Source organism: Impatiens glandulifera, chromosome 2, assembly GCF_907164915.1.
Source record: "Impatiens glandulifera chromosome 2, dImpGla2.1, whole genome shotgun sequence".
NCBI classification, from domain to species: Eukaryota; Viridiplantae; Streptophyta; class Magnoliopsida; order Ericales; family Balsaminaceae; genus Impatiens; species Impatiens glandulifera.
In genome coordinates, this window is record NC_061863.1 from 39,245,571 (window position 1) to 39,266,543 (window position 20,973).

Here is a 20,973-nt window from a genome sequence, read left to right on the forward strand (position 1 = left end):
TCGAGAGAAATGTGAGTTATTGGGCGCGACCATCGAGTAACAAAAACCCCTTATTTGAAATGATCGACTTTTTAGGGTACAAACAATGTTTTAGCTTGCAAGGTTTGAGTTGATAAGTAATAGTGGGCCATTGAAGTCTATTATAAATTTGTCTTCAATAACTAAAAGGTAAGCCTTTAAGTATATTCACATTCATCACAATAATGGAGCCTCTATTAGGAAATTCGTTAATTCGGTTGTACTGCATTACTCATCTTGGAAGACTTTCTAGTCAAGTAATATTACCTTTGTAAATTATTTGTTTACCACCAACAATTTCTTATTGTCTTTCTAAAAGAAAATGTTTAGACCTCAAATCTTAATCTAAAATTTATCATCAATCACAAAACACAAAAGAGGCAGTAATAAAATTATTTTGTTATTCCTTATGTTTGGTGGAAAGGTTGCAAAATTAAGTAGGACTTAAATGTTCACAAGTTATCTACCAAAGCCAAAGAGTATATATTAACACAAAAGCCAAAATAACCAATTTTAGCATTAAAATTTATAATTAGTTCAGATTTCATTTTGAGTGCATTATCTCAGTACTCTAACTTCAACATTGGCTTTTCTCCTACATGGATTCTTGTTTTCTTTTTTAAATTAATAAAATATCTTACATTACAAAAAAAAAAATGAATGCTAATTATATTAATTATAATTCATCCCGCAATTTTAATATGAATTGTTCCATTTGGAGTGGTATGACCGAACCGAGGAATGAGACCGAAGAATGAGACGAGATTAAATTTGTGTTTCGCCCCGACTTCGTCCCGATTTCGTCCCGATTTCGCTATTAAATATATAAAACCATCAATATATTTATTTGTTCTTTATATTTTATAAAAAAATTTATTTTTATATTATAATATAAAGTTTTATATATATATATATAATGTATAAAATCATATTTTTATATATTTTTACAAAAAAAATATGGTATTAAATGTATTTCACGAGACAAAGGTAACCCAGTGATAAAGTCGACTTAAGAGACAAAAAAACACGAGTTCGATTCCATCTGAAAATGTTTTGTGTTGAACTAGGGAGCTATGACTATGAGTGTCATGCTAGTTCTCCTTAATTAAAAAAATACTGTAATTCAAGATAGTTTCTCAAAACCTAACGTGTCCAAGTTTAAGTCATACTTATTTATATTGATAAAATATTAAATAAATGAGAGAAATTTGTGATTTATCTCCAATTAGTTAGGCTAAATATAACAACTAGTTCCTAAGTTTTCTCATACTTATATTTTCTATTACTATTATAAATAAATAGATAAACTATTGTAAAGATAACGCATTCAATCAATCATATTATTTCAATTTTTTTCTTCAAGAACTCAATCAAATAGTTCTTGTTTATATTATCAATTCTAAAAATCAAATTTGGTATCAAAACTTATAAGGGAAAACTCCCGAAAACAATTTCAATGGAAAAACAATATCACTTTTCAGTTATACCAATAATACCCAGAAGCATAAAACTTGATAAACATAACTATATTGATTGAAAATCACAAGTTACTCCCATCATGATAGGTTATGATTTTATGGATATAATAGAAGAGAATCTTATAACTCCTCCCAAATTTCTTCAAAAACAAATTATCAAAATAATACAATTCAAATCAAGAATCCAAAATTTAAACAATGGCGTATCCAAGATCAAAGGGTACTTGCATGACTCTTTTCAACATTGACCAACGAGATTTGTCAACAAGTCTCAAAATCATCATCGGCGCAAAAACTTTGGGAAACCCTAGAGAAAATCTATGTTTCTCAATCAAAGAGCCGACTATTTCAGTTACTAAGTCAACTCCTAAACGCACACAAAGGTAGTGAATCTCTTCTTAATTTCATTCAACATATCAAAACCATATCAGATGCACTTATCGCTGCCGAAAAATATATTTCTAATCAAGATTTGGAACTAACTCTACTCAACGGGCTTGAAAATGAGTTCGAGTTGATAATATGTGCTCTAACTTCCGGACAAGATCTATCGTTTAATGAGATGACATACATTCTTCTAAATCATGAACAACGACTCATATTCAAGAAAAGAAAATTCCATTATGAAAATATTTCGCCCTCAAATGTTTCGGCGAATGTTACTTATATTTATGGGCATGGAGGCGGAAAGAACTAAAGACCGAACCGAGACAATAATCATCCACAATGTAATTTTTGCCATAAAATTGATCATCACTCTAAAAGTTGTTTTTATAATCCGCCTTGTCAAATATGTAATGTACAAAGACATTGTGTTCTCGAGTGCCCTCGTTTTAATCCTTATTGAAATCCTACGACAATGTTAGTTACATCATCGTCTACTATTGTATATCCCACTTGGTGTCCAGATTCAGGTGCTACCGACCACACTACTTATGATCTTAATAATCTACACGTACATGCTCCTTATACATGTACTTAAACTATTAAAGTTGGAAACAATATGCCTCTAGATATTTATAATATTGGTACCACTAAAATTTTAAATCAACAAAAATCTCTCTACTTACGTAATATCTTACACGTTCCAGATAATACTAAAAATCTGATGAGTGTCGCGAGATTTTCAACAAATAATAACGTATTTTTTAAATTCCACCCAAATATTTGTCTTATTAAAGATCGAGATACGAAGATAGTGCTTCTTAAGGGATTACTCAAGGATGGACTTTATTGCATTGACCCTACTGAAAGTTTGTTTTCAACATGTTCGAATAAACAAGTATTTATTGGTATTCGATCTCCGACTCAAATTTAGCATTCACGACTTGGACATCCTTCTAGAGACACTACATCTTTAGTTATATAACACTTTAAATTACCAGTTTCAGGTAGTAATACTATTTCTTTTTGTGGATCATGTCAATATAGAAAAGTACATAAACTATCTTTATTTCGTACATTTTGTGGATGATTTTAGCAAATTCACATGGATATATCCGCTAAAGAAAATTTGGATGTTTTGAATACGTTTATCAACTTTCTTTGACTTGTTGAAAATTTGTTTACTCGTAATCAAAATATTGCAAACTGATTGGGAAGGAGAATATAGAAATTTCAAATCATTAATGGATAATCATGGTATTTTACATCGTTTATCTTTCCCACATACTAGTGATCAAAACGGTATTGTTGAATGAAAAATTCGTCACATAACGGAAACTAGTCTCACTTTATTGGAGTGAAGCTTTAGAAACAGACACATATCTTATTAATCGTCTTCCTACTCCGACATTACATCAACATTCACCATTCGAAACTATATTTAACTCTTCTCCTGACTATGGTTTTTTGAAGACATTTAAGTGTTCTTGCTATCCACTCACACGGCCGTACAATCAACACAAACTCGATTTTCATACTATTGAATGCAGTTTCCTTGATTGCAACTCATCTAACAAAGGTTATAAGTGTCTTCACATTCCGTCTAGATGAATATTTATCTCTCGACATGTCATTTTTGACGAACTCATTTTTCTTTTCAAAAGTAAGGACATTGTGCACTTGTCTAAACCACAAGAAGATATTGAGACATCTCTTCCAACAACTATACTTAATTCATCAATACCACCTCTATTATTTCATATCACTTCATCGTCTCCACCATCACCTTCTTCGACCTCCACAACATTGTCAAACACTATATCATCTTCTTTTACTATTATTACCGTTCCTTCAAACCAATTATCACAACAACTAATGCACCTAAATCTTCTACTCTTCAGATGATCACACGCAATAAAACACGATCTATGTCCTCATCAGCTCTCACTGCTACTTTTTACGCTGCTACACATACATGTTTTACCAAAGCTAATAAAGATCCACAATGGCGTCTTTCCATGACAAATGAATATAATGCTCTTATTTAGAATAAAACATGGTCTCTTATTCCTCGTACACCATCTCATAATCTTGTTGAATGTAAATGAATTTTCAAACTAAAGCATAAAGTTGATGGGTCTATTGATTGACATAAAACACCTCTTGTGGCTAAAGGATTCCATCAACAACAAGGTATTGCTTATGAAGAGACATTCAGTTTTGTGGCAAAACCCACTACTATTCGTGTTATTATTTCTTTGGCAATATCTTATCAATGTTTCATTCATCAACTTGATATTAGTAATGCATTTCTTCATGGGTATTTACAAGAAGAAGTTTACATGGCACAACCACTCGGTTTTATCCATCCAGATTTTCCTAATCATATATGCAAACTTCATAAAACAATCTACTGTCTTAAACAGTCTCATCGTGCTTGGTATGCTACTATCCGAACTGCTCTACTATCTCTTGATTTCATAGAATCTAAATCTGACACGGCTTCACGTATCATGAACCTCAAATAACCGCATACTTTTTAGTATATATGGACGATATAATTCTCACATGCAACTTTAAATCGTTTCTAACAAAAATTATACTTCAACTAAATAAATTCTTTCGTGTTAAAGATTTAAGTTAATTACATTACTTTCTTGTAATGGAATCCACTCGTATCAAAGATGATTTATTTCTTTTTCAATCCAAGTATATTGACGATATTCTTACTCAGGCTGATATGTTTCAAGCAAAGCCATTACACACTCCCATCTCTATTGGCTCATCTCTTTCTAAACATGATGGCGATCCTGTATCTGATCCGTTTCTCTATCGGAGTATAGTAAAGATTCTACAATATCTTACACTAACTCGTCCTGAGTTAGCCTTTGCTGTCAATCAAGCTTGTCAATTCATGCAAACTCCCACATATTCTCATTGGCGAGCAGTTAAACGTATTCTTCGATATCTTTGTCATACTCCTCGTCATGGGATATTTCTTCGTCCAATTTCACAATTCACTCTTGCTGCCTACTCTAATGCTGACTGGGCAGGATATCTTGACGATCGTCGTTCAACAACTGAATTTTATATTTTTCTAGGTGACAAACTCATTTCTTGGAATTCTAAGAAACAACAAGTAGTTGCTCGCTCATTACTGAATCTGAATATCGTGCTCTTGCATATACAATTGCTGATCTTTGTTGGATTCAATCTATACTTAGTGAACTTCGAGTTTCACTTTCTTCTTCCCCAGTTCTATGGTGTGATAATATTGGTGCCGCATTCTTATCAGCAAACTCGACATTTCATGCTCGCACAAAACATATTGAAATCGATTTTCACTTTATTCGAGAAAAAGTTGCTCGTAAACAACTACTCATCCAGTACATTCCTATTGAAGATCAAGTTGCTGATATCTTCACCAAAGATCTTATTTCTTATCAATTTGCTCTTTTACGTAGCAAGCTCACGGTTTGTGCCTCACCTTTTCGCTTGAAAGATATTATTTCAATTTTTCTCTTCAAGTACTTAATCAAATAGTTCTTGTTTATATTATCAATTGTAGAAATCAAACTTATATACTCTTCTGTTCGCCTCAAAATTCGAACAAACATAATAAAATGGGTCCAAGTTTAACTGTTTAAGTCTCATTTATTATTATTGTTATTATTACAAAATAGAAAAGAATATATATTATTATTAAGGAAGAATATTATCATATGAACTCTATTCAATCAACTCGGTCAATGAAAAATAATTATGTACTGGAAATATTATTTATACCTACACGGTCAATTTGAGCCTCTTTTATTATATGAACTCTATTCAATCAACTAGCGAAAATCAAGCAACATCAAATTGCTTAACCTGCTGCTGGTGTGTCAGAAATGAAACCACTAATCCCTTTATTTATTTTTAACCTAATAATTTTATTTTAAAATTAATAGAGAATAAAAAAAATTATTTTATAAAATTATTTGATTTTTTTTAATAAAATTAATAATTCTTATAAAATATTTTTTTAAATAAATACAAAACTAAATCACATAATCAATTATACTAATTATTCTAAATTAAATTTATTATAAATAAATGAATCTTTTAATCTTATTACAAATTTAAAATAAAATTATTTTATTTAATTTATCATAGAGTTTAAGAATTATAAATAAATTATATATATAAATATATTAGAATTATTAATTTTGTTATCCTAATTTTAATTAAATTATGATTAATTTAAAAGTATTTTATTATTTAAATATGGTATTCTTCTCATTATTATTATTATTATTATTATTAATTTGTCTTAATTTTATACCAACAATACAATTCCATATACAACTGATTAACAAAATGTAAAGTAGTTTGTATTTAAAGTTGTTTGAGTCTCCCTAAGTGTTACAACATATTAGACCGACCGAACCGTTTGATCCTAAAACACCATTAATATTATACCTTACCGGTCGTGTCTGCGAGGAATCACATTTTCTGTAATGTCATTTCACTCTGTGCAGTCTAATAGCAAAATTTCTTATATATATATCACTTTGATAGAATTTCTTAGTCCTAAACGCTAGAATAAATGAAACTAACACATTAACCACGGTTGCTCCGGTAATGATTATGAAAGCCAATCGAAAACACTCAACCCAACACAATCCAAATTCTCTCCTTTCTTCCGAACACGTCCAAGAACACTCATTTGTCTCACCGCCTCCTTATCGTACAAATGTCCAGCCACCCTAATGTTCAAATTGTAAGACTCAATTTGACTAGCCGCCTCCCAAAGTTATAAAGGGTCGAGTAATACTTTAACACGAATATCTCCAATATTATTGCGAAAAGTAACAACTATTGAGCTCCAAAGAAAAACCTAATCACCACAAACGCCATATAGATCCCAATTGGAACGTCAAATGCGATAAGCAAATGGACAACGAAAGATAATAACATTACGAAAGTGAGCATTAACGGTCTAGGGACCTTGTACCGATTTAATAAGATTTCGGAACCGAAACCAGATGCGACCCGACCTAAGTAATTCCATATGCTAACCAATGAGATAAATGTGCTTAAACTCTTTTTCGAATAACATAATGAAATGTTAGAATTGTTGTATTGAAAAAACATAAAATAGATAATTGAACAATGTTACAAAAAAATTAAATAAAATACAATATATAAAAATGATATCACCAAATTTAAATGTTGATTTGAGACATGTGTTAGACACAATTCTCTTAAAACAGTTTCATCATCTCCCGTTTCAACTAGAGTTTATCGCAAATGACTGTCTCCCAGGTTACAACGAATCCAGTAGTGATTTTGCACTGAAATCACTACTCATCGAACTTGACCAGCGTACCTAAACTATCACCGGGTTTCAACGGAAATGTCGAGCAAAGAACTCGAAGATTACACACAAAATAAGGAGATAACTTTTGGAATTTAGAGTGAGAAATGATGAGATGATGTGTGGAGAGGACTACAAGATGAATGAATATTTATAGTTGAAAATTATACATAATTAATTCTTTAATCCAAGCGGAAGAGCCTTACTCTATAGGGGCGCGAGCGCTTTACTAATAGAATTTAAATAAAAAAGGGCAAGAACCTTTTTATATTGATAGAGTAAACAACAATTTTCCAAGTCGATCCGATCCATTCGTTCGTAGAGCTATTTACTCAATCGTAGACATTTCTGGAACACCCCTAACAAATCTTTCCCTAAATAAAACAAAAAAATGAAATAGTCAGTTGATTTTATTTAAGCCTTCATACATGAATATTTCAGAATCGATTTTTTTTTATTATCTCTTTATCATCTAAATTTTCCACTAATCCATCATTCATTCATCAAACGATTATCCGTGCTTACTTTTTCATCATCTTTGCAAGTAACATCCAAAATTTTGATGTGAATTTTATTTGAATTAATTTCGCTTTAATTCATATTTAAATTTGGTGTGAATTTCATTTGGATCAAATTTCACAATTAATTTACATTTGAAATTTGTGTGAATTTCATTTCGATTAAATTTCACCATTAATTCACATTTGAATTTGGTGTAAATTTTATTTGTCTAAATATCATTTCCATTTAATTAATTGAGTTTAATTCCAACAATCCCCCACATTAATGGAAATTGAAAGATTAACCCGGTGAAATGTTCAATTGTTGAATCCTACATAGAATAGGTAAGTGTAACCTTTGAACCTTCCCTTATGAAAATATATAACTTTACTAGCCGATTTAGTAGACTCGATGTCCTTGAACTATTATGTCATTTGTGTAAACAATTACACACATTCATATAGAGTTCTCTCTAATACATGTCAATCTCTCATGGTTGTGTCCGGTTTGCTCCTTCTCTCGGATGGTGTTCCACATTTTTCTTGAAATCATCTTCCCATTTTCCAAACAATTTATTAGAGAGTATAGTTTAATGACATTATATCTAAGACATTTATGTCTTGACTTGTCATAGACTCTATGTTAATCCAATTTTCAAATTATTATCACAATAATTAGTAATTTACGTTAGTACATTCTTAGATGATCTTGAAATATATTTTAATAAGAAGCATAGTCATTCGTACATGCTTACCATTTAAACATTTTTTATAAAAATATTGTTTACTTGGCTAACTAGTAGACAAAATGTTTTTGAGCTATTATGCATTCGTGTAGATTACATATTTTTCATAGAATTATTTTATTTTTCGACATAAGTTAAAATTGTAGATTATAACGTTTAATCTATCAATCATAATTTTCTTAGAAGATTTCATACGTAGATTGCACTTGCAAGTATAAACATATTCATTTTTAGACATAAAGTCTTTCATTTAATAATATCAATATATCATTTCATAACAACATGATATTTCGTGTAGTGTAATTCACATCCTTCATGGATTTACTCATTTTTATCGTAATTTTCAACGATAAAAATATCGTTCAAAAAACGTAATTAAATATTTTTTATTGTCTTCATGATATATATAATTGTCACATTCACTCTTTAATCAAAATATGATCAAATTTTTATATCATTATTATAAAATTTGTTATAAGTTATATCTAGACTTTATAATTTTTTTTATTTTATAAAATACTTTTTGAGGACATTGGTTCTTCAAATTTTTATAACATTTATGAAAGTAATGTTAAAAATATTACAAGTTTCTTGATTTCAAAATCCTCAAATTTAAAATATTGATTTGAGCACCAACTCAGTTAATACAAACAATACATTTTCTTGTTATTTTTTTTTTTTTTAAAATTGCGCAACTTTATCTTTTGTAGAGAACACATTTCTCTAACAATAAATTATCTTTTATTTATCATAATATACATACTTATTTTTGTGTTATTATCAATAAAATATTTGTCCCCACATTCGTGTTGGTATCCTTTAAATCACACACATTTATATGATTTAAATAAATGATTTTCTAATCAAGAAATTGTCACAAATCTTTTAAAAATTTCTTTTTTTATACTTATTATACAATGAATAAGATAATTATATTATAAATATTTAATTGAACAAAACATAATTTCTATACAAGAGATTAAAATGTTTATTCATATATAAATCATTCTTCACATAATATCTACATAAAAAATTAAAAATATTTATTTCAACACTTAATTTTTATAAAACAAATTAGAATATTTAATCAAATAAATATTCACCATATCACATGATTTATAAAAAAGAAATCATAATATTTCAAGCATCTTTGATCGAAATCGCTTAAACATTTATTTTCGGTTGCACGTTTGTATCCCATAATATTGGCACATTTGTCACATTATTTCTCAAATCAAACAAGACTTTTTCTTGTAATTATTTGATTTCAAAAATGTCAAATTAAGTAAGTCTTTATTTAATATATTCATATATTATAATTATTTCATACATCAGTAAACAAATACTTTTATAAAATACATCAATAACTAATTATTATAATTAATTATAATATTAATTATTAAAAATAATTAGACTATTAACATTTTAATTTTAATCAAATAAAAATTAACTAATTATTATAAATAATTATTAATGTTATCAATTATTAGTTTCTTAATTAATTAGATAACCTTTAATTTTAAAAAAAAAATATTTCTCAATCAAAAGACACATAATTTTATGACAAAATTCAAAATTAGTTATTAAAACAAAATAAATATATAATAGATCTTTATTTAAATGTATACAAGTTGCTATATAATCATACTTATTATAAATGAACATGAATCATCGTATTATTAGCTAATATGCATGACATATATAAATAATCACTTAACAACATAATCAAATAAATATATTTTATATATCTTATTTGAAGCACTTACATTACCATATTTTGAACAATAACCGACGTGAAACGACTATGCATGCTCAAGACAAATCTGGGTGGGGTAGATTGTTCTCACCTAGACAATTTTTGCGAAGACAATTTCGACTAACATAGTTGTGTTTTTTAAATACATGATTAGAATAAGTTCTAACACAAAAAACTTATTTAATCTCTTTATACATATAACATTCATTCTCTGTCATGATTAATCACATAATTTCTATAAAAGAAATTAAAATGCTTCAAAATATTAATCATAACATCATTTTAACAAATTAAATTTCCACATAAGAAATATTTTGGATCCCTAATTCATTTAATAATTTTTTACATAAGAAATTATAATGATGTCAACATTCATGATTAATATCATTTTGACAAATCAAATTTCTTATAAGAAATGGTTATCAATCTCATTTATCTCATAATATCTACACAATAAATTAGAATGATTTTCACATCAATGACTAAAGTTATTTTAAGGAGTCTAATTTCTATAAATAAATCATTTACTACCCCATTCATCTCCAACATTAATAACTAAAGTCGTTCTAACTTGTCTGATTTCTATCAAGAAATCATTGACTATTCATTCATCTCATAATTTATATACAAGAAATTGGAATGGTTTCAACATCAATAATAACTAAATTCATTTTTTTCTACCAAAAAATTATTGACTATCCATTCATCTCATAATTTCTATACAAGAAATTAGAATGGTTTCAAGATCAATAATGACTAAAGTCATTTTTAACTAGTCTGATTTCTACTAAGAAATCATTGACTATCCATTCATCTCTTCTACACAAGAAATTTGAATGGTTCCAACACAAATAACTAAAGTCATTTTATAACACATCAAATTTCTACAAAAGAAATCATTGTCTAAAATGAGATTCAAACTGAGGACCTTTTACATCACACCCCTGCATCCAAACTTCTAACCACGACACCAATGCACTATTTCTTTGTTCTACCACTTTTACGACATTTTGTTTTCTTTATTAAGAAGAACATATTCTTCTTCTTTCACTTCACTCTATCAACAAGCGAATATATTACATTTAAAATTGATATCTTAATATCATAAAAAGTAATATATAAGACAATCTATATACAATAAAGACTTATCTTTATTTGTTGATTTTTTATTCCTTAAAATGTATCATTTTCATTGTTCAAAATGAGCATCATTTCTTTCGTAACATCACAGCTCGTATTTCTGAAAAATCAAAGACAAAAAAAATCGATGGCCCAAGCTCTTAAATAGCTTAGCACAATAGATTTTTTTTTTTGAGATTGTTAGAATTCTTGTCTTGAAATAACATAAAATAGATAATCGAACGATGTTACAAAGGAATTAAAGAAAATACAATATATAAAGAACAATATCACCAAATTTAAATGTTGATTCGAGGCATGTTTTAGACACATTTCCCTTAAAACAGTTTCATCGGCTCCCGTGTGTGCTAGAGTTTATCGTAGATGGCTGTATTCCAAAGTACAACAAATCTAGTAGTGATTTTGCACTAACATCACTACTCATCAAGCTTGACCAGCGTACCTGAACTATCACTGGGTTTAACAGAAATATTGAGCAAAAAACTCAAAGATTACTCACAAAAAAAAGAGAGGACTTTTTGAATTCTAGAGTGAGAAATGTTGAGATGATGTGTGGAGAGGAATAATAGGTGAAAGGATATTTATAGTTAAAAATTAAACTCATAATCAATTCTTTAATTCAACGATCACTAATCCATCATTCGTCCATCTAATGGTTATCCTTGCTTGCATTGTCATCATCCTTGTAAATTACATAAAATAATAAATATTGTGTAGTTACAATAGCAATTAACACTATTTGTTAATTGCCTCATTCAAGGCATTAATGTTAATTGTAACAATTAACAAATTCATTTTCATTTGAATTAAATTTCACCATAATTCAAATTTGAATTTGATGTGAATTTAATTGAATTAATTTCACTTTAATTCAAATTTTAATTTGGTGTGAATTTCATTTGAATTAAATTTCACAATTAATTCACATTTGAATTTTGTGTGAATTTCATTTAAACTAAATTTCACAATTAACTCGCATTTGAATTTGGTGTAAATTTTATTTGTCCAAATATCATTTCCATTTAATTAATGTAATTAGTTTAATTCCAACAAGAAATTCTGGTTTGCCCTAAATTGTCGATGGCAATTAGGGTTCCGCCGACACCACTTATGGTTGCAAAGAAGATGATGAATATATCCACATTGAAGAGTTCTTGAATGATCGTGAAATCGTCTCCCCAATTGGTTGGTCGGAATATTGTCTTGAAACATGACTAATCTTTTTTTTTGTCGTCGATGGCGGTGGACTAGTAATACTATGTTTTTCCTCTATTGTGACGATTTGCAAAGGCAACGACGATGACTATTTTCTTTTCAACTAGATCTTATATTCCTCTTTCACGACGACCATTAATGAAAAGAAGTGAAAAACGAGGACCGACGGAGGAGGAGACGTATTCAAGGCGAGTGACATTGAACTGTTTTTCTAAAATGATCATAATCGTAAGGAATCCGACGAGGGAAAGGGAGATGTAGAGGAAGCGGTAGAAGACTTTGAGTTCGTTGGGATGGCGATGATTTTGATGATGTGGATTGTGCAGATGAACGCGAATGAGACCGCGGTTGCAAGACATCCGATTAGGAGGATAAGAGATTGAGTATCGTCACCGTAGAAGGAGGGGTAGATTTGAGTAATTATTATTAGAATTATTCTAATTAGATCCTAATTTAAATTGTGAGAAGTGTACCTTAATTTATAATCATGAATCTTCTCTTTCTTGATAATGAAAATATTCTTTAATTTTCTCTTTCCTTAATCTTTCCTTAATAGTTCTTCCAATTGATTAGAACGTTAATTGTTTTTTCTCTCTGTTGATAGAACCATAAATGAGAAATGATCGTACCTCAAATGAGGACCATTACCTTTACAAATAACCAACATTATTTTAGTTATTATGATTTAAATAATTCTAATTTAGCCTCTTCATAAAGTTAGAAATATTATTTAAGGTATCGACACTTTATATTCATGACAAAAATACCCATAATCCATAAACTTAATTTCATATTAGATCACATTATTTTGGCTTATACTAAAGATGAAAATTGCACAATTATTTATTATACAAGTGACCCCATAAATTCGAACAATCTCTTCGGGGTCACGTATGTATAAATAATAAATGTGTCAACAATAATGTGCTCGAAGTTTTATGTCATTTCAATCATATATTGTATAAATAATTTTATCAATTAATTATATTAATATAGGATAAAAAATGTCGGTCATTGTATTTAAGCACAACTAGACCCCAACAATGATCACATAAATCAATACCATTAATTGACAAATCATATCATGAATGCGATGAATGAAAATTCCATGCAATGTGATCTTTTCATGTCAATTTCCAACTAGTCCTACTTGATTTTAGTGAGATCATACTTTAAACATAATTATACAAAGTGTAATGAACTAAATAATACTTAATTTATGATCAAAATAAAAACTTTATAAATATCTATAAAATAACTAAACTGAAAGACGATCAAACTACAAACTCCCACTAAAGTTAGTGATCGTCGATCTCTATGACACTCATACGAGCATTATTCTTATGAAAGATATTAGGTGATAAACTCATTGTCAAGGGGTTCATAACCATAGAGTTTGTACATAAATATTTTATAGAAATCTATCCACTTTGTATCATTTTTTAAATAACAAGAAACTTAATGTCAATATCACATAATTTGATGCCTAATAACATGTCATAAATCTCTCTATAATAGTGGATGAAACAATAAACGTTTGTTTGATACTTCTTCAAGAAACGATTAAACCAGCTAGAGAAAAAATGTAACCCGAAGTGGATTTCATACTATTTTGGCATCATGTAAGATTGAAGTCAGAATACTCAATAATCTCAAGATTACCCGACCTCCTATATGTTAGCATTTAATTTTTAGTTCTTTTCAAATATCTCATAACTATTTGGCTACTTAATGTCAAGAAAAATTTGTGGCAAACAAAATATCACATATATATAAAACCATAAATATGTGTTTACTCCCACTAACTTGTGATACACAAATCATCGATTAAATTCATCGAAAAACTGAAAGAGAGAATTAATTTGTGAAATTTATGATACCACTATCAAGATGCTATAATTTTTAAAAATTGCAAACCATATTAATTTGGCCTCTCGACACAAAGTTTTCTCGTTGCACAAAATTATTTTTCAATGTCTTGGTTTAAAAACTCCTTAAAATCTATTTTGGTGAAGCTCCATATCAAAATATACAAGGGTGCCATAAATTGTCCTTAAAGAGTCATTTGATTAAACTAAATTGTGAGAAAGACACTTGATTTTGAGCTTATTGAGTTTGTACTTAATGAATTTGATCAATATTGTTTTTTTATTCTTGATTTTTGAACTTTATCATCAATAAAAATAAAATCATTATCAATGTGAAAAGAATTTGAGATATTAATCAAATCTTCTTAAATAAAAATTATTGATCTAAATAATCTTTAAAGACAAAATCATTTTTCCTTTCAAACTCAGTAGCCTCAAAAAAATATTATAGTCTCATCTAAAAATAAATATATTTAACTTGACATCATAAAAATTATAGTCCTTAATCACTTAAAATATTCAATAAGTAGATGCGCACAATTATAAATTTAAGTAACAACTAAATTTAAATAATGATTTATCTCATCTCAAAATACCTAATGTAACATTAATATCAAGTCTTTGGACGGTAATATTAATTTCCAGTAGTATTTTGGTGTGTAATGATCAAATATTAATAATAAGACATGTCAAATAATTAATATATCTTTGGATGGATTGATTATTTACATAAATAAGACCGTATAATTATTACATATTTACCATCACAAGTATCTATGCAATTCCGTCAATTATTTATCATGGCTAAATAATATAATCATATTAATTACATAATACTACCCTTCCAAATTTTCTTAAATCAATTTCAACAAAAATTGTCACTTTGGTGATTATTTATATCAATCAATACAATTCAAATAATGAACAATAATATGACTAATTTGAATTTAAATATCATAGTATATAACCCAACTCAATAATATATCCACTTTAATTTTTAAATGAAAAGTATACTATAATCTAATTATTCATCTAAATTTATATAAATATGTGTTGATTTATATACTTAATAAACATTTATCCTTAATTTCATATATAATATTCTATTTAATGAAAGAATCTAAATATGCATAAAATAATTACATAGTCAAAGTAAGGGAGAGAATTTATTTATTAAATAATATCATAAATCTTTATATTCCGTTCTTAATTATTTAATATTTAAAAATATATATATATATGTATATATATTTCAAAAAATGCTTTTAAAATTATCTAAATTCATTTGTGTATATTTCTTAATTAGAGAGAAGAATTCATAAATTTAGGATCTTAATTTATTGATTATTTTAATGAAGAGAATTCAAATATCTCTTCATCTATTAACAATCTTCATAATAAATAACATCATAAAATTTAATAATATATCAATCTTAATGAAAGATAAATATAGACATATATCTTTCAATTTAAAATTTTTAAATCTAAAATATATATATTTTTCATCAATTGTTTGAAATTATCAAAAATTAATATATATAAATATATATATAATTTAATGACATCTTTATAACAATTCTTAATTTATATAAATATTTTTTAATGTTTTATTTCTTAGACATTCTTTAATAGGAATGGTTCTTCCAAAGAGCCCTGTTCCTTATTATGTATCATAAGTTGTGCCGTTTTAAAACGGCGTCGTAATTAAAAAAAAATTAATGCTGCCCGGAGACCCTTATTGCCAAACCCATCTCTCTTCCCTTCCCCTCTAAAATAATCTCTATAATTTCTTCACACTAACATATACATTTACGCTAGAGGGAAAGGAGCTTCAATTTAAGGTTTTTCAAAATCTCCAAGATCGTCGTCTTCGTCTCAAATTATCTTCACTACGGTTCTACTCTTTCGCGACCTGTGAAGCTAGGGACTCTCTCGCGACCTGTGAAGCTAGAGTTTGTCCTCTCAACATCGACTTCATCAACTCAACATTCGTCTTTGTCTGTTGGTCATTTATCCATCCACCGTTATCGATTATGCTTTATTGCGGCCTGAGATTCCTGAAATACTATAGGTATTTGTTTGGATTCAAGTTTAACAATTGTTTTGAAAATACTTATTATTACACATCAAGAACTCAATCCAAACAACATTATAGTAGGACTTAAATTTAACAGAGATTACAGTTTAAATTTAAGTTTAACTATGTATATATTCTTCAATTATCTAAACTAAATATTACTGATTAAAGTTATAAAGCTTGAATGCAAGATTCCAAGAAACCCCTGCCACTTTTAAGATAGGAATCAGCAAAATATTTCCTTAAATTTCTTTGTTCAAATGAAGAACATGACCTGATACATTCTCATTACATTCTCATTGTATTTCATAATCTGTAAATGAGCCATCCTCATACTTCATTTATTTGATAGATATATTACCTTAAAGCATATAGATATAATTTAAATAATTGTCAAATGCTTAATTAATTTGTTCAGGAATATCTTATATTTATATTTATATGGTTTAGGGTTTATGTTGTTTTTTCTAGAAATTGTGAAGTAAGATGTACAAGTGTTGATTTTAAAAAAAATATACTTATATCAATAACATCTCATAACTAGGCACTGTTTTAGATTATTTTATAGTAAAAGAGGTTAAGCATTGTTAGACTACTCATAAGGTTAATTTGAAAAATTAATTAAAGTTCTTGTATTCTTTTTAGATTTAAAAGTGGTAATCATGGAAAGTGGATCTACAAGTTGTCGTCGGTTGAATTTTGAAGCAAATGAAGAGTGTCAGGATGATGGCGTGAAAGTTATTAACGAAGGTTAGAGTTATATTGTATTAAATTGTTTTTATAATGTTTTATTATTGTTGGGTTGAATTTGACTGAATTATTTTATTAATTTAAAAGGGTTGAACAATAAAAATGATTTGGAGAATATTGAGGCACCTATATCAGAAGACTTTCTACCTAGTATAGGTCAAGAAATTGAAAGTGAAGAAGTTGCTTATCAATTTTATTTGACATATGCTAGAAGGATTGGATTTAGCATAAAAAAATCTAGATGTCATATTAATAAATCAGGTAAAATGTTTGACAGAGTGTTATGTTACAGTGCACATGGCAAAAAGGAAATAGATAAATGTCATGATCTTTATGTGAAAAACAAACGTGCTGAAACAGGTTTGGTTGCGAAGATAAATGAAGATTAGTCGTCGAAGTAATGGAAAATTATGTGTGGTTCAATTTGTGAGAGATCATAATCACTATCTCACAAGTCCCAAAAAAACACATTTTCTTAGATCCTATAGAAAAATATTTTCTTCTACAGCGATACAAATTGAGATGGCTAGTGAAGTTGGAATCCCCCAAAAGCATCTCATGATCATATGGCTAGACAAGTGGGTGGGAGAGAGTTTTTAGGTTTTATCCCTGAAGATTACAAAAATTATTTGCGTTCTAAAAGAACAAGAAACGTGGTGGTTGGGGATTCAAGAGGTGTATTGGAATATTTGAAAAACAGCAGTTACAAGATCCTAATTTTTTCTATGTTATTCAACTTGATGAAGATGACCTAATAACTAATATTTATTGGTTTGATGCTAAGATGAGAGCTGATTACAGTCATTTTGGAGATGTTATTTGTTTTGACACAACTTATAGGAAGAACAATGAAGGTCGTCCAATTGCGTTGTTTGTAGGTGTTAATCATCATAAACAATCGATAATTTTTGGTGTATCTTTATTGTATGATGAGATATCTATATCATTTGAGTGGTTATTTGATACATTTAGTAAAGCCATGAGGGAGAAAAAATCAACAACTATTCTCACAGATCAAGATGCAGCCATGACAAAGGCTTTAACTTTGAGATGACCAGAGACACGTCATCGTTTATGCATTTGGCACATTTTATCAAAATGCTACAATACATTTGAGTGGTGTTTTTTCACAGTTTAAAGGCTTTGCTAAAGATTTTGCCTTTTGTATATATGATTTTGATGAAGAGAGAGATTTTATTACAGCCTGGAATTAGATGTTGACTCAGTATTCATTAGAAGAAAATGATTGGCTTCGGCGCATGTTTCAGTTAAGAGAAAAAATGAGTTTTGGTGTATGGCCGACATATATTTTGCGCAGATATGACTACAACCCAAAGAAGTGAAAGTATGAATAGCATTGTGAAAAGGTACGTCACGTACAAACACAAGTTTTTGGACTTTTTCAATCATTTCGAAAGACTACTTGAGGATCGTCGATACGAAGAGTTAAAAGTTGAAACACGGTCTAAAGTAAGTGCTCCATTCTTGGAATTTCCAATTGAAATTTTGAAGCAAGCAAGCAAGTAGTATTTATACCCCTGAAATATACAAGTGTTTTCAAACTGAGTGGTGCAAATCTCATGATACTAGTGTTAGAATAATCGAGAATGATGGAACTTTTACAAAATATGAAATTAATCCTCTCCGAAAGAGTTACAACAATCATATCGTTATAGTTGATTTATCGTGTGGTAATTTTGAATGCGATTGCAGAAAAATTGATTTTACTGGAATTTTATGTTCACATATTTTGAAAATATTTACGATAAATAATATCGTAAAGATTCCAAGTAAGTTCATACGAAAAAGGTGGACACGAGAAGCTAAGGTTGGATATTTTGAAGTTAATGATTCAACTAGTGACCAAACTAGTTTGTCTACGAAAGTATTGCAAAGTACGCGATATCATGAACTGTGTGTATTGTATGTTCAGCTGGTAATCAAGGCAGCGGAGAGGAATGATACATATAAGGTTGTTAAAGATGATATTTTGCGTACGTTGAAGTCGATGGATGAGATGTTACAAGTTGGTGAGTCAAATGCCACAAATATTTTAAATGAGGTAGAAATTGGTGTAAGAGACTCTCATGGAATTAAAGGGATTAAAAGGAAGGAGAAAACGGTATCGGGTAAAAGGTTGAAAGGTGCCCTAGTAGAATGTCAAAAATAAGAAAAAGATCGAGTAAAACAAAACAAACATCAACACTTGAGAATGTTCGACCACACTCTCTATGCATGGAACTCAGTCTCTACAACCTCTTCTAACACAACATTCGCAGGTATAACTATATTTATAATTACCATTTTTTATTATTGGTTCTCTTTTCTGAAGAAATTTGGAGTTGGTTATTTGACTCTCTAATATGGTTTGTTAGAAGTTGGGAATTTGTTGGAATATGCTCTACCTATTAAAGCTACAATGAAAAAACATTTACATTTATTTAGGCTTGGTTTTCCCAGAACTACAAACACATGTTTTAATAATTATGTTGGTTGTTATGTTGGCTCACTAATGGTCAATTTAAGTAATATGTAAATATTTTGTTCTAACTATTGTGCAAATTGTAGTCGATTTTTGTGAGCACTGGTCAACATCTCTTGGCTGAAAGTTCGCAGTCTTCAATGCGATGGCTGGCTGAAAGTTTGCAGTCTTCCCTGCAATTGCCGAATGTACTAATGGTATTTTGTTATTCTTTATTTCATCCATTTAAATTAGCACATTTTTTATAATATTCTTTATTATATACTCTGCATATTAACAAGATATTATTCATCCATTTGATAGGTACAACACCCATCGGATATGGTTTATTGTCAGACACAAAGTTTACCAGGCAGCTATAATCATAGTTACAATGATAAATATGATTGTTGGCATTGTAAAAACAAATTGAACTAATTATAAATGTATGTCTGTGTTGATTGATTTTGATTGATATTAATAGTTAATAAATAGGTTTGTGTGGCTTCTGTTCTCATTTAAATCGATATTTTATTTCAATTTAATAGTGATTTTTATTAATATATAGTGATTTTGTTCTCATTGTTATCAAGATTCTCTTTCAATTTAATAGTGCTTTTGTTCTCATTCATATTAATATTTTCTTTCAATTTAATAGTAATTTTTGTTAATATTAATAGTGCTTCTATTCTCATTGATTTCAAGATTCTCAATCATAATTTGAACTGATGTCAATTTAAATTACCTTCATATTTTTACATATATAAATGTATATTCTATGATATTATAAAAAAAAAAAAATGTTTCAAATTCAATTAGATTATTTGCATTTTAATATAATGAATTGATATTAATTAATTGAATAATAATATTAATACAAAATAAAATATCATCACACAAATATATTAGAAGAATAATTAAAATGGATTGTTAAAGAGAATATTCTCCTCTCCAAATACAAATTAGTTTCTTTCCACCAACCACTAATAGAATAAATTTTACAAATGTTATAGGTAAAAGTATATTTCATCAATTTCATTGAGAATAAACTTAAACTACATGTAGAAGATGCATATCATTACAATACAAGCAAAAATAAATAAGATAATCACTTAAAATTTTCTATTGGTTGAATAATTGTTCACAATTCTCCATTCGTCTTCTTGGATTGTTTTCCGTCCACAAGGTCCATAGAGAAGCTTTTAATCCACTATGACACAG

At 28.4% G+C, this 20,973-nt stretch overlaps 2 protein-coding genes and 1 pseudogene across 2 annotated transcripts; 2 read left to right on the top strand and 1 right to left on the bottom strand.

Annotated features, from left to right (window-relative positions):
* Positions 1 to 6,382: 6,382 nt before the first annotated feature.
* Positions 6,383 to 16,869, bottom strand: LOC124924653 (annotated as a pseudogene).
* Positions 16,870 to 17,203: 334 nt separating this feature from the next.
* LOC124924654 (protein FAR1-RELATED SEQUENCE 3-like) lies at positions 17,204 to 18,345 on the top strand. The gene is made up of 4 exons (XM_047464662.1): positions 17,204 to 17,291; positions 17,379 to 17,651; positions 17,800 to 17,873; positions 17,935 to 18,345. Exons 1-4 carry the CDS (start codon positions 17,204 to 17,206, stop codon positions 18,343 to 18,345), a joined length of 846 nt encoding a protein of 281 aa, XP_047320618.1.
* A 266-nt stretch (positions 18,346 to 18,611) lies between these two features.
* LOC124924655 (protein FAR-RED IMPAIRED RESPONSE 1-like) lies at positions 18,612 to 19,461 on the top strand. The gene is made up of 2 exons (XM_047464663.1): positions 18,612 to 18,658; positions 19,005 to 19,461. Exons 1-2 carry the CDS (start codon positions 18,612 to 18,614, stop codon positions 19,459 to 19,461), a joined length of 504 nt encoding a protein of 167 aa, XP_047320619.1.
* Positions 19,462 to 20,973: the final 1,512 nt, after the last annotated feature.

Excerpts from the sequence above, each read along its gene's own strand:
- LOC124924655 (XM_047464663.1), top strand. The coding sequence starts at position 18,612 with ATGACTACAACCCAAAGAAGTGAAAGTATGAATAGCATTGTGAAAAG. Across the intron at positions 18,659-19,004 it reads ATGAATAGCATTGTGAAAAG|AAAAATTGATTTTACTGGAA; the intron begins GTACGTCACGTA and ends ATGCGATTGCAG.
- LOC124924654 (XM_047464662.1), top strand. The coding sequence starts at position 17,204 with ATGGAAAGTGGATCTACAAGTTGTCGTCGGTTGAATTTTGAAGCAAAT. Across the intron at positions 17,292-17,378 it reads CGTGAAAGTTATTAACGAAG|GGTTGAACAATAAAAATGAT; the intron begins GTTAGAGTTATA and ends TTAATTTAAAAG. Across the intron at positions 17,874-17,934 it reads TCATATGGCTAGACAAGTGG|AACAAGAAACGTGGTGGTTG; the intron begins GTGGGAGAGAGT and ends GCGTTCTAAAAG.